The sequence below is a fragment of the Heloderma suspectum genome, chromosome 2 (assembly GCF_057233095.1).
Source record: "Heloderma suspectum isolate Gila_16-S chromosome 2, 16-S_ref, whole genome shotgun sequence".
In the NCBI taxonomy this organism is placed as follows: Eukaryota; Metazoa; Chordata; class Lepidosauria; order Squamata; family Helodermatidae; genus Heloderma; species Heloderma suspectum.
This window is the reverse complement of record NC_139459.1, coordinates 235,034,551-235,055,620: the sequence shown is the minus strand read 5'-3', so window position 1 is coordinate 235,055,620 and position 21,070 is coordinate 235,034,551. Positions and strand designations below refer to the sequence as shown.

General features: G+C 42.2%; 1 protein-coding gene across 3 annotated transcripts; it reads right to left on the bottom strand.

The window, feature by feature from the left end:
• Positions 1-150: 150 nt before the first annotated feature.
• TTC1 (tetratricopeptide repeat domain 1) lies at positions 151-20,458 on the bottom strand. 3 transcript variants are annotated; one of them, XM_084838591.1, is made up of 8 exons: positions 20,419-20,458; positions 18,298-18,626; positions 15,261-15,321; positions 8,239-8,351; positions 7,195-7,231; positions 5,885-6,033; positions 4,065-4,119; positions 151-1,132 (listed from the first exon to the last, which is right to left on the bottom strand). In XM_084838591.1, the coding sequence occupies exons 2-8, from the start codon at positions 18,601-18,603 to the stop codon at positions 999-1,001; spliced, it is 855 nt and encodes a 284-aa protein (XP_084694717.1). In that variant the 5' UTR covers positions 18,604-18,626; positions 20,419-20,458; the 3' UTR covers positions 151-998. The 3 variants fall into 3 exon arrangements, with proteins under 3 accessions (XP_084694717.1, XP_084694715.1, XP_084694716.1); XM_084838589.1 differs by having other exon boundaries at positions 20,229-20,439; XM_084838590.1 differs by having other exon boundaries at positions 20,386-20,439.
• Between the last annotated feature and the right edge of the window lie 612 nt (positions 20,459-21,070).

Below are 21,070 nucleotides of genomic sequence, written 5' to 3'. Positions count from 1 at the left end.
CTAAGAATTGAACAATTGCTATTTATATTGTGGGCAATTAAATATACAGCTTTTCTGGCAAGATGGCATGCCTAGGAGTGACACTGATACAGCTTGCTATAATCTGCTCAACCAGCCCCTGCCAAAACAAAAAAGTAAAAAAAGCAAAAAACCCTACCATGTGGTTTCACACATTAGGACACAGGTGGGCAACACATGGGATGCAGGCTGCATATTCCCTCCCCACAATTCATTAAAATACATTTTGGGGGGAAAGGGTGGCCATAATGGATACCAAACACCAAAAGAGTCAAAATTAGCTTTCAAATAAGCCACTATAGACACCAATTTTTTTCAGCATCTACAGGGGTGGTTTCTGGGGGACAAAAATGGCTCAAGGACCTCCTGAAGTTGCCCACCCCTGCAACCTTGATTCATTTACTGGGAATGAAGAACCATAACGCACAAGATTTGATAGGAGTAACTAAATTAACATCCATTCATGCTATTTTATGTCATGTTTATAGAAATGTGAAAAGCATTAATACAGATGCTTTGGATAAAAATGCAACAAAATGCAGCCCACTGTACCATCAATGTTTTATTACACTTAAGATAAAAGTATCCTCTCTGAAAAGAGAGTGCAGCTCTCTCATTCACACAATTTGCAAACTTCACAAAACACAAAATGGTTGTACTTTGATTACAAATATGGGAGCACTGGGATTTTTCTGTTTAGCAAAGCTAAACTCCCCTCACCTTCATCGCAAGTGGAGGATGCACAGTGCCCAAATAAAGTGCATATAATATCACTTCTGAAGTCGGATTACTTCCCTCTATTGTCCATACCTGTTAAAAGTACCCCACAGAAGAAAAATGCATAGGACTATGTTCAAATATCTTTACATGTAGATAAAGATGTTAAGCATTAGATGTTTATTCATCCCTTTTGCATTTTTTGAGAACACACCACCACTAAGCTTCAAAGCCATTTCTATCAGGAGTGGGTTGAGCTTATGTTATCGGTTGTTGTTTGGATTTTGAACAAAATTAATTGAGTATGAGCCAGTTGATGAATCCTGCTTCACCTGGAAGTTCTCTGTTGAGAGGCCAAAAGGACGGAGAACCAAGTTCCCAAGATCTTTCAGTTTTCCTGCAATACATGAAAAAATATACTTCCCAATATGTGCAAGACATTACATAAGATCGTAGAGATTGAAGGAATGTGGTCTTTGCTGCATAGGTAACATTTAGAATGAGGAATTTCACAAAGCATGGGTGTGACTACCCTATTGTTCAAGTGTTGCCAACACAAGCGTGATTGTATTTGGTACAGCAGGGGTGGAAAGAAAGTAGATCTCCAGATGTGTTGGGCTTCTACTCCCAGGATTCCTGACCATTGTCCATGCTGGCAGAGGCTTCTGGGAGTTGAAGTCCAAAACATCTGGAGATCTACCTTCTGCGCACCCTTGCTGCACAACACCTACCTCATAACACTAAGCAACAATAAATGGTTGGTTATTTAGAAACAGGTTCCTATGGAAAAGGTGTCATGCTTGAAACCTAGTTCAGTCCTATCATAAGCTGCTTAGGAACAAGCTCAAACTTTGAAGTTATGCCCCCCACATTTTTTTTTCTAGACACAAGACTAGTTCGTCAAAATGGCTTGAATATATGACAGTTTTATCTGCAAAATGTGGTTCATCTTTTAACACAGTCTTATTTATATGTTTACTCTCACTACTTACTACTAACCCTTCCTTTTAAGTGCTGGAAAGAATGAGTGGTAACCTCCAAGATTGTTTTTTGACCAGAAACTACAAAGCAGGTAAAGAATCAAGACCCAATGCTGCCCAAATAAAGCCTTCCTGAAGATTATAAAGTATCAAAATGAAACTAAGCACTTGGGCAAGAGATAAGAGGGCAAAGTCTGTGTTGGATAAGTATATGCTGTTCCACATAAAGCAAACAATTCAAGCTTGTATAAATTGAAAACAACATTGGCCTGGGACCAGAAGCTTAAGAATTAGTTAGAAGGAATAGCTATGACTACAGCTGAAGCATTGTAGGCACAGATGTTCAAGAAGAGAATTAGCATGACTTTACCCTAAATCATATTATTAAGACACCTTCAAATGTCAGCCTCACAACTACTTGCCAATAAGAACTTAGCCTTCTTTATATAGTCCAGTTAAGATCAAGGTTTACCAACATGTTTTCATTCAGTAACATAATGCATTGTTATATATTGTTCAGAACAATATATCTGAAAAAAGAGTTCTGTATGATGTTTTGGTGTTCAATATTCTGCACATACACACTCTTCCTGCTTTTAAATTGCTGTGCTGCAGCTACTGACAAAAACCAGTTTCTTTAGTTGAAAGGTATTGGCCATATTTCTGTTTGCTTTGCCTTTTGACAAGTTTCAGTTCTCCCAGGGGTGGGATAACGTTTGCCTCCGAGGGCTGCACATGGAGATGGGCAGTGGGGCAGGGCAGGGCCTGGGCTCCCCACCCCTTGAAATGCTACTATTCAGCTTTTTCCTAAGCTGAACAGCATTACAAGTGGGGAGGGATCTTCATGAGGACCCTGGGGTGGAGGTAAACACACACACCCCTCATAAATCCCCCTCCCTGAGTAAGGCAGGCTTTCCTCTTCCTGCTCAGAAGATTCTTGGGAGCAACTACAGAGTACGGCAGGCTAGGGCCCCAGCAGGCCCCAGGGGAGACATGAAAGCCATAGGATCACCAAATGTACGCGCGTGCTTCTGATCAGTCTTTTAGACTTGTAAATGTAGATTATTTCAGACTGTAGGATGTGGCATCCCATTTTTATGGTGGTGCTGAGACACAGGATCTCATTAAAAAGGAGATCATGACAGTATAACTAGTTAAGTCTAGATGAGATGCACAGACACTGGACAGATTTTCTTGAATGGCTGCCCATTATCTTCAGCAGCAGAAGGGGCAGGGAAATGCTATGACTGTTTGGAGGAAACCAACTGGTTGTTTTTCACATTATGGGTGGTGGACACTGTACAATCCAGAGGGGCACATACTAATCTAAATTCATCAGAGTTAGTCTCACAGAAGGTGCTGCCCACAGAACCCTGAATGTGCACTTCTATGTTTTAAAAAGCAGTTTAGGAATTTCCATAAGATGTTTTCAGAGGAGACTTCCCACTGGTGCACACAAGATATTTTCCTAATTTCTCCTTTTAAAAGTATCTGAAGGTAGAACAGTAAGTACTAAAAAAAAATGTTGTTTCAAGGGGTTTTGCTAACTATTCTTTCATGTATGTTTTCCCCTCCTTACACACCTTCAAATTACAAGATGGAACTTGCAGAACCTTACTACATGAGTAGCAAGGCTCACTTGCTTAAAAAACCAAACCAAACCTGCCCAAATACTTTTAACATACAAGCGTTGTTTATGGTATGCATGAACACACTGGCTATAAGGGGTGAATCACACACAAAACTACATCTCCACACATGGGTCACCCTCACTGCCAAAATCCAGCAGCTGGCTTACTCAGGCAGCTGTCTTCCCAACATACCAGGGATCTGTGAGAGCATCAGCAAGCGGCATACTTACTGCTGCATTTGCGAAGCAGTCCTCACTCCTTCCCCCACAGGGGGCAGGAGGACGCATTGCAAACGTTACCTTCCCAAAGTTCTGGCAGGGAAAATAGAAGATCCACATACACACACTACCCCTCCCATGGATCTCTAGATCAGAATGCATGTTCCCAATACCTGTTTTCCCCAGGTACAATTCTTGTGTACAGTTCTTACAACCAAATTATAGGAAGCAATAGGACAATATGGTTCCCATAAGCAGCTTAGAAGTAAAATTGCACACATTCTGATGTTTGTGGAGTTGGGATGCTCAGAGATGAGACCTCAAATTCCAAAATACTGGGTTCCCTGGAACCCAGAAAGAGGTCAAGTTACACTGAGTCCCAGAGGAGTACAAGAAGTAAATTCTTTGTCTGCAGAGACAATTGTATAGGAAAGCCATCTTGTTTTATTCCAATATGTGGAAACTACCACACAAGCAAGCTGGACACCAAAGCTACTTACCCAGCATCTCTTCCTTAAGTTTTTCATTACGTTCTTCTATCTGTTTTGGCAGTCGCTAAGAAAGCAAACAGAGGACCAATTTTACAAAGATCGTTTTGGCAGCACTGTTTATATACTCATGATCTCCTGTGCACAGTTTGACGCAGACCCAGTGAGAAGGAAAAAAAAAAAAAAAACAGAGGGCCCAATCATCACCAATGCTCAGCTGGGGCACGAAGAGCCAACAGCACTGAAATGGGAGGCTCATGCACATCACCCATAGAGTGATCCAGCAGCCATGCTCCATCTCAGTTAAATAATTGGGGCTCCCACTCCAAAAATGGCCAGCACACAGTTGTGTATTCAACACTACACATGTTGAGCAGGGGAGGGAGAGACAGGAGTTTACAAAGCTCTGTGGAAATGGGTTGCAGATAGGAAGGGATGAATCCCACACTTTCTTCTTGGATTATGCCTTAAGCCATCTTGAATATTTATAGTCAGTGGTTTTCTAGTTTTTTCTTTCAAGTCATACAATTCAGAGATAGAAAGATGCCCCTCAAATGCTGCCTTTTATTAAAAGCATAAGAAGCTTCAAAGCCACCTGTAAAGAAACTAGTAGTTAAGCATTAGATGTGTTACAAAGTAGTAAAATATAACCATTTATTCAATAAAATAAAATCCCCATTTCAATGAGGCTTCAGTTTTTATATCTCCCACCACCACCTGTCACAGTATTTAAATAGTTATCAAGATCCCTTACTCAAATGAAAGAGTGAGCTACAGAGGGGAAGGTGGCTACAAAAGTCTACGGACCTTTGCAAATCAAATCCCAGTCCCTACCGGAATCCATCAGCCACATGGAATTTCCAGCTGTACTGGAAAAACCCTTAAAGACCAATTCAATGTATTTAGTTTTTTTTACAACTCACAGCAATTAACGCCCCAGGTTAATCCAGCTGCAAGGGAAAAAACGTGCTAAAGAGCTTACAACCTGGTCACCTACTTTGAAAACCCACAGAACATTGCAGAAATCAATGCTGCTCTCTTGATCTCAGTCTGGCAGAATCCTCCTACACTTGTACCTTGAACTATATATTAGTGTCCTCCAGCCTATATCTTTAAAAAAAAGGAGAAGTATCAACCTCCACCAGAAAAAGGAGAAAAACTGTACACCAACATTAATGTCTAGGTAGGCAGCCTGGAGTATATGGCACAGCAGCAGCCAGACTATATTGCACCATATATATAAATCTTGTTGCAAATGCTGGAAACTTCTTTTCCCAGTAACTTGCTCCCAATAATTCCAACAGTCTTAAAAAGACAGCCAGCTAATAGAGCTCAGTAAACAGAATAAAGCATGTAAATCAACTGTCACCCAGAACTGAGGCTGAGTCTAGGGCAGAGAACTGGATATGTAGAAAGGCCAGCCATGTCCTTAAGAATCATGGACACTCCAGCAAGACATTTTGAACAGTAAGTGAAACTCTAAAAGGCATGCAGGTGGATGGGGCCTCCCCACTCAAAAGATACAGATGGGTAGGGGCTCTAGGCTCAATCCTTCATTGAGCCAGGACAACTTCCTTCAGTTCTTAAGTGGCACATTTGGCCATGAAGACCACAATTGACTCAAGAAGCTTACTGTTGGTCTGGCCTTCCGACAGCTTCTGGTACTGGCCCTTCAGCTGACACATAAAAATGGGGTTGAAGTCACTTGATTGTACATTTACATATTTAAAAGCATGATGGGTTGCTATCCTGCCAGTTAGCGTCCAACATGTCTTTCTGCTTTAGAAGACTGACATCCAGCATCCACAACTTTCTTAGGGAAAAAAGCTTACCATACAAGCTTCTCTGGCTTGATGTATTGATGGATCTTTTTCCAATAAGTTTTTGTAGTCCTCTAAGGCTTCATCTAGCTTTTCTGTTTTTTCATACAGTTCTGCTCTCCTCAGTAGTGCCTTCACATAGTTTGGATTTAATTCTAGGGCTAAAGAACAGAAATCAAGCAATCATATAAACACAGTGGTAGGAAACATTTTACCTAAAGCAATTCTAGTAGGTTGCTGTTGAGTTTGCTTTTCCTTGAATACATCCAAGGTATGAGACTGTGCTGACACTAGCAGGATTATCTAGTGACCTTATCCAAGTGGATTCTGCATTTCTAATGTTTCTTGACATGTACAGCTAAGTAGGAAGTATAGTAAGCAATATAAGTGAGCAAAATATATCATTACACTCTTTTGCTACTTAGACGTCTAAGGCTGCAACGCTACACACACCTTCATGAACTTGATTGGATTTTTTAGTAAACATGCACAGGACTAAGCCACAGACAAAGTAGAGTTGATTACTTATAATGAATAGGGTTTATTATCTACATGCATGCACATTTCTTTCAAAACAACCAAAGTACCAACTGAAAATCTGACTCAACACTGATAATTTAAACTGAAGCTTTTCATAGCTGCTGTCTTGATCCAAATACAATTCACCCGAGACAGAATAGACAAAACTATTAGAAAATTTATCTAGGATTAGAGTCTAACCCACTACAATGCAGAAAACTCATCTCCAACACAGAAAATCCTCCATGGTAACATGGTAATTTCCAGGCAACTTATTCCAATTCCCAACTCTTTTTGTAGTTCAGAAGATTTTACTGATAGGCAAACTAAGCGGCCTCTTCTTCCATTTGGACTTGTTGCTCCTAATTATTTCATTGGCAGTCCTGGAAACCACAATCTCAGTTGTGCCACTTCTCCTCCATCCTGCCCAACTAACCTGTCTCCTCTGTTCTTCTTTGAGAATAAAGTAAACATAAACAAGTTTGTTTCCATGTGTTACCCATTCCCAATTTTTGCTCTCATATGAAGCTTCAGTGACAGCCTCAACAGCCATTCAGGCACTTGGCATGCTGTTAATCTCAGTCACCACACCATTCCAAACAATGGGGGGGGGGGGGGCCTTTAGCATCATTGGCTAGTCTGTACCCTTCAAAGCACATATATCAATACCAGACCATACTTGCTAGTTTATCTGTATCCTCTCCCATATCTGGTGTCCAGGAGTGAACACAATATTCTAGATAATAGCCTGAAGATGATAACAGGCACTCAGCATAAAGAGTATGAAAACAGGAAAATAGTACCTTTGTTGCAGTCACTTATAGCAGTTTCTTTCTTGTCCTAGAAAAGAGTTGATACTAATATTTAACAACAAATACTACTTTTCTAACATTCATAAAGATTTGGAGATACTTAATCAAATACTAAATTATGTTTACAGCATAAAAGAAAAAACGTATTCTGGATGTCTTATTCCAGAGCCACAAGAGAAGGAGATGGCTAAACTACAGGCTAAGGAAAGCATGATTAGCATTTGTGGGCAGGCTCTCCTATAAAGAAAACCACAGTATGCAAATGTGCTGAACTGCTCAAAGGGCAATCTAAGCTAACCAGCAGTTTTCTATTTACTGAAAAAGAAAAGCAAACCAAGTCATACTAGACACAACATTGGTTAAAGCCAAACAAGTATGATTGCAACAGACGATGTTGAAACTCTATTACTCACAATTGTAGGTATGCTTCCAAGCCACCCGCCTCTCCAGGCAAGCCCCCACCCCATACCAGTCAGCCTTTCCCAAGTGAAAGGCCAGTAGAGAGGGGAACAAGCATGGTTGGGTGCCACTGCTTGACAGCACCCCAAACACCTTCCAGCAGTAGCATCCAACATCCCCCACCTGCCTATCCAAGGGAAGAGCTGGCAGGGAGCAGGATCCAATCCTTGCCCCTGGCCTTTTCTGCTCTGGGCAAGGTTGATGGGGGGCAGGGGATTGTCAGTTTGGCCCTGCATGGCCAAGGCTCTCCCTAAGTCTTCCAATTTTGGAGCTGGAGAGATAGCAGATTACTGCACAACTGCCCAATCTTCACCAGTCTCTGCAGCTTCAGAAAGGAGGACTGGTGCACCATGCTCACACTCGACAGCACAGACATGCCTGCTTATTTTCTCAGAACAGAGGTCCTGGTTTCACTTTTTCTATTCAAGGTTTCTCCCATTCTCCTGCAATGAGTAAAACTGAAAACAATGGCTTAAGCTGTAAAGTACCTATTTTATCAAAAGCTGAAAGACAGAATAAACATGACAGTTGACACATCGGTTCTTTCCAATTAGGTATCTTAGAAATTAGTGTTACCTGCTTCACTCTTGCTGCAGCTCTGTTGGAATACAAAATGGATCTGTCTGTGTTACAACAGGCTGGACAAATCTGCAGGGCTTTTGCATAAGAATCTTCAGCTTCTTTATAATCTGAAGTTTAAAATGAAATGATATGATGGAAGACAGCAAGGCTACACACAAGAACTAATAGTATTTTGAAAGCAGCCTTTGTATCAGTTCCCCATTCCCCCAAATTTAAATTTATCTCAGAAAACAATTGCTAAAAAAAAAACACAAAGTAGTGCAGAGACAAGACAGAAACTCCCACGTACATTTGTTAGTACTAATTTTGGTATTACAGTATAAATACTCATGCTTCCTTCAGCAGGATTTTAAAACATGGCATTTTCTTTACGAATTAAAAGCAGGGTGTCAGCATATCATCTTTTAAAAACTGACAGACCCAAGAAAAATTAAACCTGTAAACATAAAGTAACTTTCTACTACCTAAGGAAAAAAGCTTGTATGTATTTAAACACTATGCCAAGGAACTATACAGTGTACTGATGCCTTGCAAATAGGTGAAAATGTTGTGGAGTGAAATCTGGATTTATACCCCTTTACCATATTTTCATATTATTTTTTATATTAATGGTATCTCCTGACATGGGATGTCTGGAGCTCAAAGAAAAAGCTATCACAAGCCTGTCAGAGAAGGCTTATAAAATGTTATAGGTGGAGTTTCAATTAAGTACACAAGGATCCTATTGTCTAAATAATCGAAGTTTGCTTTAAGCTGCAGGCACAATCTGTGACAACAAGATAACCCTATAGCTATCAGGAACACCATTGTCGTGGCTGAAGGGATGAATGTATTGGTTGAGAAACTGGTACATTTCCTGGAAAAATATTGGCCAAAATCCAACACAGACCTTGGCACAATTAAGTCCATTGATTTCAATGGGTTTAAGTGTGCCTAACTGTGTTGGATTGTGGCCACTCAGCTTAAATTGTGCAACTGACAGGATTAATTAGGCCTGTAAAAAAAGCTGCTTCTCAACTTTTGAACTGTTTAAACTTCATTCATAGTTTCTCTCCACAATTAATCACTTTGACTGAAGCTGAACAAACTTTACCCAAACCACCTGCTTGCACCTCTATATGAATGGAGTACTGAAATTATTCAATAAACATCCAAATTTAATTTTTACAGAACACCTGCGAAAGACTCCATATTTTTTTAATCGTAGCTCTTTCTAAGAAAGGAACTGCACAATGACTGAACTTAGCTTCAAAGAAAGATGAGTAAGGGAAGATACAATAGAGATGTACAAAATTATGCATAGCGTGGAGAAGCTGGATAGGGAGAAAACGTTCCCTACTTCATCTAATGAAGCTGAATGGTGGGAGATCAGGTCAGATAAAAGGAAGTACTTCTTTATACAACACAGAGCTGAAATTTTGGAATTTACTGGCACATGATGTAGTGATGGCCACCAACTTAGATGGCTTTAAATGGGGATTAGACAAATTCATGAAAGATAATGCTATCAGTGGCTACTAGTCACAATGGCTATATATTACCTCCAGTATCAGAGGCTTTATGTCCTTCAATAGCAGTTGCTGGAGAACATGCTGTTGTGCTTCTGTTCTGCTTGTCGGGTTCCCACAGACATCTGGCTGAACATTATGTGAATGGAATGCTGGACTAAATAGGCCTTTGGTGTGATCCAGCACACCTCTTACATTATGTTCTAACTGCATACTCCCCTCCACCCACTTTCCTTGTGCGGCTTGGTGCTTGCATGAAAAACATTTTCAAAAACTACATCTGAAGCACTATAGATTGGTGGAGGAAAGACATCAATAGGCACACACAACAGTGCAACCATTCATGACCCCAACCCTTCTGGTTCCAGTTCCCTGTACAGCTACTAATAATTCCCCAAGGACAGCTTGGACACATCCATTAGCCAGCGAACCAACAGCCACTGGGATCTTAGACTCTCAACTAGGGAAGCTGGAGAAATTCAAGAAAGACTAAAAAGAGCTCAGATTTCTAAGAATCCGACCTGCAGAATCTGCTGCAGAGTGACCTCCTCAGGCCGCGCGGAGTCTGTGGACTTTCAGTTTTGTTTTGTTTTTAACTTTCCTGAAATTTATGCATATATATTTGTACGAAAATAAGCAAGTTTCTGCTGAGGAAAAGTTTAATGGAATGGGGAACAATACACTAAATGCTACGTACTAAGGTAAATTATGTAAATTTTTACAAAACTCTTACATAGCTATTTACGTATTTTTCTGCATGATGAAAAAAATTTGCATCTGTCTCTGAGCGGACGACGGAACAAGAGGCACCTGACAATCCACGAAACACAGATGGAGCGGATTTTACACAGTCCGTACATCCCTACTCTCAACCAGCAAGATGTCCATTTGCAAGGAGATGGCAAACACAGCACGGGTGTACCTACTGGCCAGAGGATGGACAGTTGCTTGTTCTCCCACCTTTCTGGTGGACTGAGGGCTCCATCAAAACTGTCAGTTGCTTTCTGGTTTGCTGCAAAAGGCTCTGGATTCGGGGGGGGGGCTGTTTTATGGAATTATTTGGATTCCTCTTTTTAAAAATGCAAAACTGCATTATCTGCAATTCTGAGCCACCCTGAAACTTAGAAATAAGAAGAGAAATAAATAAAATATGGGATAACAACACTCTGGACCCAAAATACAAAATGTTGCAATTCTAGCAATAGTCATTAGGGATAATTAGAAGTTTTAGCATTACCACATGTTCAAAATCACATCTTAGCTCCTTCCAGAACTTCAGTGTCAGCCATAACATGATATAATAATCTCCAAATCAGAGAGATAAAATGTCTGTAATACCCCTGTGGAATGCTAAAGAGCTGCATGTAAACAGATAAGAGCATTCCAAGGCAGTTAGGAGAAGCCCATTACGGAAGAAGAGTTAGAGTAAGAGAAAATGAGAGGACTCCACAGATATGCTCAACATGGCAACCAAGAATTCATTTTTGATGAACAGGGTGCAATCTAGCCAGGAGAAGCCTTGGTATTTTGCCACTTTGTTTTTTAAAACTGCTGGCATGTGTCTATGTCTAGCGGGACAAACAGAGCCAGACACTAATAGCTAAGGATCCACAAATGCACTGGCCATTAGTAAGCACATCTTTTAAGCTAGTGAGCATGGTAACAGAGGAAATTGCCATACTCCTCCCAAGCCTGGAGAAGGCTAGGGACTCTCCCCCACAGTGTACTCAGCCTTGGAAATACTTAAAAAGGAGCAATATTCCTCTCTACATCTGGACTGTATCTGAAACTCGGCACAACAGGTATAAGCCCTCATCCTACTTCTCAGCTCAGAGAGGGCAGGGGCTTTGGCACTCATCAAACTGGGCCTTGAGCATAGTGTGATCTCCAACAAGACCCTGCACCTTCCTTTATGGGGGGGGGGGAGCAGAGTCAGGGCAAGCACAATGTTTGGTCAGATACCAAGGGTAGTCAAAATGTATAGCAAACTCATTCTCAGAGTAACAATCCTTACATAGCCAAAATGGCACCGTTCCTCACAAGAGGGAGATATAAGGAAGCTTGAGGGAACCCCAAGGCCCCCAAATTTAACTACCTGGACTAAGAATGCTGTATGAGGCTCTCCTCCACATGTTGCTGCCAAATGAGGCGAGGTGGGTGGTTCAAGAGAGAGCCTTCTCAGTGGTGGCACCCCATTTGTGGAATGCTCTCCACTGACAGGCTTGCCTGGTACCTTTGTGGTCTTTTGGGCACCAGGCAAAGACCTTTTTATTCTCCCAGGCATTTTAAGAACTGCTTTTAGTACTCTATTCCACTGCTGGTTTTAATATGATTTTATGATGTTGCAATGGTTTTACTGGTTTTATTCTATGCTGATTTTATTTTTTATTTTAATATTTGTAGTATATGTTTTTAACGTATCATGCACCACCCAGATAATTTCTTTTACTGGGCAAATTAAAAGTATAGTAAATAAAGTACCAAAAAACTTTAGGAAAAAACTTAAGTGGGGATAGGGGGAGGCACACACCTCAAAACAACTCAATAGGGGCTGAGAATTCTCAATGGGCTTGGAATGTTGACTGACTGTGCAGTGGGAAGAAGAAAGGAAAACCAGAGGAAAGAGTTTAATGGAGTATGCTGGAAAAGGGCATTGCTGGAAGGCATAGATCCTGAACAGGCGCACTCCACATTGCAACAAAATGTTGCCAGTCCTACTTGTCTGAGCTATTAGCAGCTTGCCACAATAGGCTGCTATGCCACTAACGCTCCCACGCCCTGCTCAGCCAGGCAATTGCAGGACTGCCAAAGTAAGCACCAGCATTTTCAATCTTTGTTTTAACTTTCCTCCAACTGCTTCAGTTCCACCTTCTGTGTTTTCCTTCCTCTGTTACTCACCCCTGAGTTTTTTCAGCAAAAAACTCTTGCAATCCCTTCCCCAGCCCCTGCTCTTATAGAAAAAGACTTTTTGCGTCAACTCTTGTCAGAGTTGTTCTCCCAAGACCAAATAAAAACACAAAGAAACCTAAACAGAGCTCTTGCAAGGAAAGGCAATTGGCAACAAAACAAACAGCCTGGAATGGATTTATTTTGTGGAGGAAAAGAATGCATTCACTAGCCTTGGCCCTGAAAACGGATTTCTGCTGGACTGTGCTTAAAGACAAATGAACTCCTGTGTTGGTGGAGTAAGAGCACAGTCAGCCTATGACAAGAGAGTGAGGTGTGCAGGGAAAGAAGTATTTTAGTTGTGATAGGAGCTGGGAAAAACTAGGGCTGGATTATGGGAAAAGGGAATCTGAGTCCTCTAGTTATGTATAGTGTACTTGCTAGGGAGATGGGGCAATGGTTAATTTCTGCAAAGAGACATGCAGGGAAGGCTGCATTTGCTCAGTGGAAAGGGAAAGGCACTCTGGATTTGCTCAGAGGCACTTTTACTATTTTTCTGCTGGCTAATAGAAATAGCTGTTGGCTGCCAAGCCTGGATGCAATTTGTGAAGATAATAGAAACAGAGGCTTTGTTATTGTTTATGGTCACAGGATTTACTGTTAGTTCTTATTAACATGTTATAGGGATCACCAATTAATAAGATAACGTGGGGCGTGATCCTATGGCTGCTAGTCAGCAGCTAGATGGCCATAGGATATGTCGGTTCCCTGAAAATCAACCTGCACCTCCTCCCGCGCTGCCTCATAAGCAGCACGAATTGGTCCTGCGCTGCACACTCATAAGAGCAGCATGGAGCAGCAAAAACAGGGTGTGCCTGGGAGAGGGCTGGGGCAGGGAAGGCAAAAGTGCCATTTCAACGCTTCCTATGCGTCATCCGGCATCTGCCGCCACCCCGCTCCGACTTCCCATGGCTAGACAGATGAAATCAGCTGTCTAGCTTTGAATGCAGGGCGGCTGAAGCATGGAGGAGACAATCCCCTCCACACTGCTCCTGCCGTGCATTGGATAGGCGGTCACCTCCGAGTTTGGAGGCAGCCGCCTATCCCAATAGGATCGCACCCTTAATTACTGGAATTAAGCACTATTTACAAGTTCTTCAATGACATCAACAACCTCTGCCTATTCCATGTGTCTGGAATTACTAACTGAACTCCTCTTGTTGGTCTTGACACCACCAAAAACTAGTTCACAGAAGGTTTCTTGACACTTCCCAAAAGATGCTCAGGCTCAATTTTAGCAAATCTCCCAGAGACCAAGATCCAATAATCACACAGAGTTTTTTTCTATTTGCCATTCAGTTTGGGCACTTCTGATAGCGGTACATACAACACCACTGTATTCAAGCTTCTCTCTGCAGGAACTGGTACTATGTTCTTTTCTCTCTTCTGATAATAAAGGAGCATTCTCAAGAATTTCAAGATGGTTTTCAACACCAGGAAGAATTCTGGGCTGTAAATTTTAGGAGGAACAACCTGTACAAAACAGCAACTCAAAGACAAACTCCACAGGGGTAGCCATGCCAGTCTGTCATAGCAGATACAAGAGAGGAACTTGGGAGGCCCCACAACTAACAGATTATGTGACATGAAACCTGTTAAATCTTAAAAGCTGCCACAAGACTAATTTTTATATCTACCCGGAAGAGGATCCCATTGAGTTCAGCAATATTTACGTGTAAGTAAGACTGCAGCCAGAGGGCAGAATCCAGCTAGTGTTTTCCTGCTGACAGAAGACTTCTGCCAATGGAACATGGGAGAGGGCAATTTCTCATTCTCCCTGCAGCTGCCCTTGTGTCCCCCCAATCTGCTTCAGACAGCTAGAGACTCTCTGGAGCATCTGGGGGATTGGGATTCCAGAGGGGGGAGGAGAGGTAGAGGAAGTTCCACTGCATTAGCAGATGTCCACTCACTTATGTAAACGATATTTATGAATTGCTTACATTAATAGAAATGTCTAATCGATGTACAAAACAATACAGTACAAAATCAGAATGAAATACTGTATAATATTATTGTATACAGAAATATGACTACCTTCTTGGAAATGCTTGTCGGAAAAGTATGTTTTCAGTAGAAGCTGAAAACCCAAAAGGTTTGGCGCCTGTTTAATTTGCAGTGCTAGAAAGTTCCAGAAAGTGGGCGCTACGATAACTAAAGCCCTATTCCAAGCCAACATGAACCAATGCAATTTTCATGCAGTGTTGGATTTCGTCCCTAGATTCTTAAGTCACAGAACCCTTAAAAAAGATTCCTAAATACAGCTATTAGGTCTAAAATGAAATAGTCCAGGTGAAAATATTCCAAAAATCCCTGATAAAAAACAACACCAGTTAAACTCCCATAAGGACTGCAATTGTGTTAGACTCCCATCATCCCTGACCACTGGCCATGCTGGTTGGAGATGATGGGAGTGGTAGTCCAACATCTGGGAACCCACGGTTGTTTATCACTGCTGTAATATGTATGATTTATCTTTAGTTAGGGGCTAAGAGAGACGGGGACTAAGCATCATTTGTTTACCGCTGACCACAGTGTAGATATTATTATAAGTAGCTCACTTACCTCCTTTCTTAAATTGTTCATTTCCTTCTTCTTTTAATTTTGTGCTCTCGTTTCTTCTCTTCTGCAATACACAGAGAACACTGCATCTAATACAATATGTATCTGAAATGAGCAAGTACAATAACTATAGTTTAATAATACCACAGTTGGAAATTAGAAGGAACCAAATGGTAAACTGTACTGTGTACAAACACTTTTCGCATTGTATTGTTTGTAGATTATGTGTTTATGGTGGGTTTTTTGTATTATTGTGCTGATTATAGTTGATATCGATTTGGGGGGTTGTAATAAATTATCATTTTCTGTACGTGTGTACATGTTGCTTTGAGATTGCTTTTTGCGGCAGGAAGCAGCACATAAATTTAATAAATAATAATAACTTGAACTATGGCGATAGCTATTGAAAAGCTTTTTGTTCTTTAATATCTTGCCTCCCTGCTTTGTAAATCTTTTAAAAAAAATCTTTTAGACTGCTGAAAGGGAGCCATGTTCCAGAATTTGAGTGGGGGTCTACCCCAAAAAAACACATTTAGAATCCTGGGGGCTTCGGTATTCTCCAATGCGATCTCTAGGCAAGCTATAACTACACCCAATTTCATTTTGCTAGCTTATATGGGAGATGGTACATCCACCTTATATAAGGAAGAACTGCTTATGATAATACTACACAAAATCCTTTACAAAGGTTTATCTTGCTTGCTTTCAGCAATCCTGTGAGAGAGGCCACTTTGCATTTTATAGATGGGACAGTAAGGCTAACATATAGTGACTTCTCCAAAGCCAAAGCTGAGAGGTGATTTGAACATGCCTTGGTGCTCCAAATCCACAAAGACTATTCAACCACCAGAGAATACATGAAGGAAGCTGTGACTTGAGGTACACAACGAAGCATCTTTAAAAGTCACGGTTTAACTGTTTAGCAACATGTTCACTGATGTTTACAATTATTTATTCTATTTGCTATTTGGTTAAGACAAGAAACAGTTAACATTAATCAAAAAATAAGCTTTCCAGAATGACATCCCTCCAGTTCTCTTCACTTTCCACTAACACCACATACTTTTCTATCCTCCAAACCTGTTTACAATTTTCCAGCTTTTACTATCCTATGAAATCATAGCAGCTCAGCCCATGAGTTGGGGAAGGGGACTTGTAGACAGGAAAATGTCCAGCCACCAACACTTGCAACCTCTTTTGCTCCTCTCTCAAGGCCTGAACGCTCCAATCCTCCTCCCTTTGGCCGCCTACTCCCTCTTGCCATTGGCCTCCAATTCCTCTTAGACTCCTATATTCTTTAGCCACCCACCTTCCCTCAGGTCCCAACCCCCTCCACGATCCCTTTATCCTCACATCCATGACAGCCAGGCTTCCCACCTTCTGGGCCCCATCCCAACTCTGCCTCCTAGTTCAAGCCCTGTGACATCATAAGAGCTCAACCAGCAGCTGTCTAAACTTGCAAAACAGGCCTGCATTTCACTAGAAAAAGTGGGGGGGGGGGAACAAAATTAAAATGACATTCCTTCTTGCAAGTTTACATGTGCCCTGCTTTGATACAACTTATAAAACTGACTACCCCAAAACAACCTACACACAAGATTGAGTTTGCTATAAAAATATAGATAGAAGCCACTTGTAAGATCAATTTCATTTCAGTCCTAGTAGGGTGCAATCCTATGCATGTTTAGACAGACAAAAGTCCTACAATTCCTAGCATGCCACTGGGGCATGCTGGGAATTGTAGCAGTTTTGTCTGTCTAAACATGCATAGGATTGCACCCTTAATGTTTTAAAACCCTTTACCAAGAACTTCTGCAGATTTTAATTGTGGAAAACCTCTATGTTCTAAAAACATTCAGAAAACACATTTCCAAGCTTAAAGGAGAAATTCAAGCCATATTACTGCTTTAACCATTTGGTTTCTTTTTAGAGGAATGAGGGCCAAGAATGTTTATTTCTTCTTCTACTCCCCCCCCCTGCCCTCACCCAAATATAGCAAGCATCAACTGGATGTACACACTATCTAATAATGGTGTGTCTTGTTGGTAATTGAAAAGGACCAACAGACAGGGACAATAATTGAGAGTGAAGAAATGTGCAGCAGCAACAACAAAACAACTGAACAAGAGTGTGACTCCCCAAGAATATTTTTCTGTCGTTAACCATGGTAAAAGCAAACAAGACACAGTAAAGGGAGTAGGGACTCCAAGGGCCAGAGCATCAGTATCCTGTGCAGCTTCTTGTTCTTACCAATGACTAGCTGAACTAGAATTATGCAAAGCAAATATATACATTCGCTTATTTTGAATATTTACAGGTCAAGACTTCAGCTTTACTGGGCACACATTGTTTGATACCTTGATGGAGAAACAATTTTGTTCAAGTGCAAAACACAGACCTTGCTTATCCATACATTTTGCTGAGTCACTGTGGCACCTCTTTCTTCCACATAAATATGTAAGGAGAAATAGCTTTCTACACATGAGCACGTTGACCATGTCTTGAGAGAGGAGCAGCTAAGCATTTTAATACATTTAAATTTGAATTTTTAAATCTCTTTATGAACAGTTATTCCAATCTCCCCTCACACATTGCACTTTAAAGCTGCTTGACAGAAACACTGCTGCTTTTGTTGAACAGGAAGCATAACAAAATGCTTTAAATGTTCATTTTATTTTAGATGTAAATTCTTGATAGTGAGTGAATGCTGCTTGCAAAAAAAAAAACACCCTGAGTCTAGACAATCAAGCTCCAAAGAAGAACAGTCATGCCTCTTGTAGGCAACTACATAAACACTGCTGCTACTGGAAATAACAGCACAGCAAGAGCAGGCTTCTCTACACTGGAAGTGCTTGCCACCAATCAGTGTAACTTGTGCTTTTACTTTTAGCTGCTGTCTTATCCAAGTCCTGTTTTGAACTGAAATTAGACAAACTGCACTGAAATGGACTTAGAAGACTAGAAGAGTAACACACTCAGGAATCCAGGATAAGCACAGAATGCATGCAACTGTCTGGAAGGTGTGTTTATTAAAGGATACCTGTTTTTCTTCCTCCGACATGTTTTTCTCCAGTTCTAATAGTTCTTTTTCATCTAGATCTGCTGGACTTGCTGAAGGATCTGCCTCACTGTTGTCTTCTGCCCCTCCCGATTCAAAGGAGTCATTACAGTCATGGAAGAGCTCATCATCTTCTTTGGCCGAGTCAGGCAACTGACTCACCCCTTCTTTGGCAATTTTGGGAATATCTGCACTATTGCAGTCAAATTCTGAAGGATTCTTTTGTTCTTCTGAGAGTTTCAAACCCTCAACTATTTTTTCAGGAGAAACACCATCTTCAGACTCCATGTTGAGCCTCCTAAGGTGATTATCTGCCCAAGACAAAGAAAGAAAAATTACATGCAGCAATAGCCATCACAAAAACCTTTAAACAAGGCTAGCAGTCTGAAACACTTAGTTGTAGAGTCACCTAAAAATTGATACTTGAAGCACGTATGCATAAGGAATATGTCATCATTCTTATAGCAATACTCTATGAAGCAAGAACTTTTTCATTATATTAAGGAAAGCAATTATACCAGTTTTGCCCATTACTATAAACACAGATCAAAATGGCTAAGAATTAGCCAGAGAGCTAGTAACAACTAATTCTACTCAGCTTCATGCCTACTGCATGCACGTTCACCCTAATCAAAGCTGTATGCATACTTTGCACAGGAAATTCCATCAAGGACTAAACCATTATTCTCTTCCCTAATGATATCATGCTAAGAATAAGGCAGCTTCATGTCTCTTTGGGAGCCTTACCAACTGGAGAGCAGGGTAGAAATGCTTTAAATAAATAATGTCAATATTTTAAAATTTTCAGTGACAGAGAAGTTAAGCCACGTAATGGCTTCCCACCATGCTGCTACTAAATGCACAAGATTACTGGTTTGAACAGTGATCCCATGCCTTTAGGAGTAGCCTGATGGGAAACGATTGCTGGCGGCAATTTCTCCTGTCACTTAAAATTTTAAAACATGAAGTTACCTTGTATTGAGTCAGACCATGAGTACACCTAGCCCACTACTTTCTGCTCTGACTGGTCCCCAGCCCTTTTCCCCCCACTGGAGATACCAGGAAATAAGTTTATGGCTTGTAATGATGGCTCCTCCCCACATATTTTATCTTTTATTTATTTACTTAATGGATTCATGCCTCACCTTTCAGAAACTTTTTTCACACAAAAAAGCATGCCCGCCTTTTCCTCCTATTCAACCCAATAGCCTCTCACAGAAACATAGGAAGCTGCCTATACTGAGTCAGACCATTGGCCCATCTAGCACAGTATTATCAGCACTGACTGGTAGCAGCTCTCCAGGGTTTCAGGCAGGATTCTTTCCTCGCCCTACCTGGAGAAGCTGAGGATTGAACCTGGGACCGTCTGCATGCCAAAAATGTGCCTTATCACACTGAGCTATCCACTCTCACATCCCAAGTGAGAATCATGCCCCTGGACTAAGGCTCAGAGAGCAACAAGCTTGACCTAAAAAGCACAAGGCTGCCATCATTGCAGAAAAGTGAACCCACCACCTCTCACACCAGAAGCAAGAACCATTGAACTAGAACAGCCTTTCCCAGCCTCCAGATAGTTTGGACTACAACTCCCATCAGGCCCAGCCACCATGGCCAATAGTGAGGAATGTTGGGAGTTGCCCAAAACATCTGGAGGACATCAGTTTGGGGACGGCTAGACTGGACCACCACAAATCACAGCAGGCAGCCCTTGGCAAGCTTTTCCTCACAAAAGACAAAAAACCAACAAAACACAAAACCAAAAATCAACCCCCAAAACACAGGGATGTCTGGAACTAGAGGCCTTTTTCAGTGCTCGCCCCTGTCAGTGTCGATCGAACGCACGTCATGAAGAATCCCGGCTCCCTCGGCAAGCCAATTCGTCCCCCATGCCTTCCCATGGCGCCCCAGTATACCCGCCACAGTCTTATATGCGATCAAGGCTCGCCCAGGGCTTCTTTGACTCCCACCCCTCGCCACCATCTCCTTCGAAGGCTTCCCGGCCCGTCAGTTTTCTCGCACGCCCCTTCCTCCCCCCAGCTCACTCCCTCGGGGGAAGAGGCCCCCGCTTACCACGAGTGAGGCTCCGTCTCTACCCCGCTTTACCTCAACTACTTCCGGCTGCCGCGTCGTCCGCTCCTACGCCACTTCCTGTTTCCTCTGCCAGGCCAACGGACAGGCGAGGAGCTCGGGCGAAGTGAACGCCGAAGGAAGACGTCGCTCAGGCGTGCGCGGGCAAGGGGGAGCGGTGTCGTCACGCGCCAGTCTGCGGAGGGAGCCCGTCGCCGTGGCGGGGGCGGGATGTCAACACGCGCGAGCCGAGGCGGCCGCTCGCCGCTGTCGCTACCGCGCTGGGCGCGGGTGGGAGGCGCTGTAAGGGCCCCTTGGCGGGGAAGGCGGTCAGTGTACCGGTGGGGGCGTCACCGACCCTGGAACGCGTGTCTGCTCGGAGCCAGTTTCATTGCGTCTCGTGGGGCTTGCGCCCTGGTCAGGGTGGCTGTTATTGCAGCCGCAGCGGGGAAAGGCAGGAAAGATGGATGGTAAATCACTGCTGTGCCCGGTCGAGGGTGGCGCCTGTTGAAATAACGGGGGCGCGAGTGCTTAAGGCCGCCGCTTGCTTTCCTTTTCCTCGGAACGATTCTGTCCCCCCAAAAGCTGAACGGCAGGCAGGCAAGGATTCAGGGCGCTGTCTTCTTAAAAAGTTCGGCAGCTAAGGTTACGTGCCTCTGAACATGTGCAAGGTTTCTCCCCGAGAGTA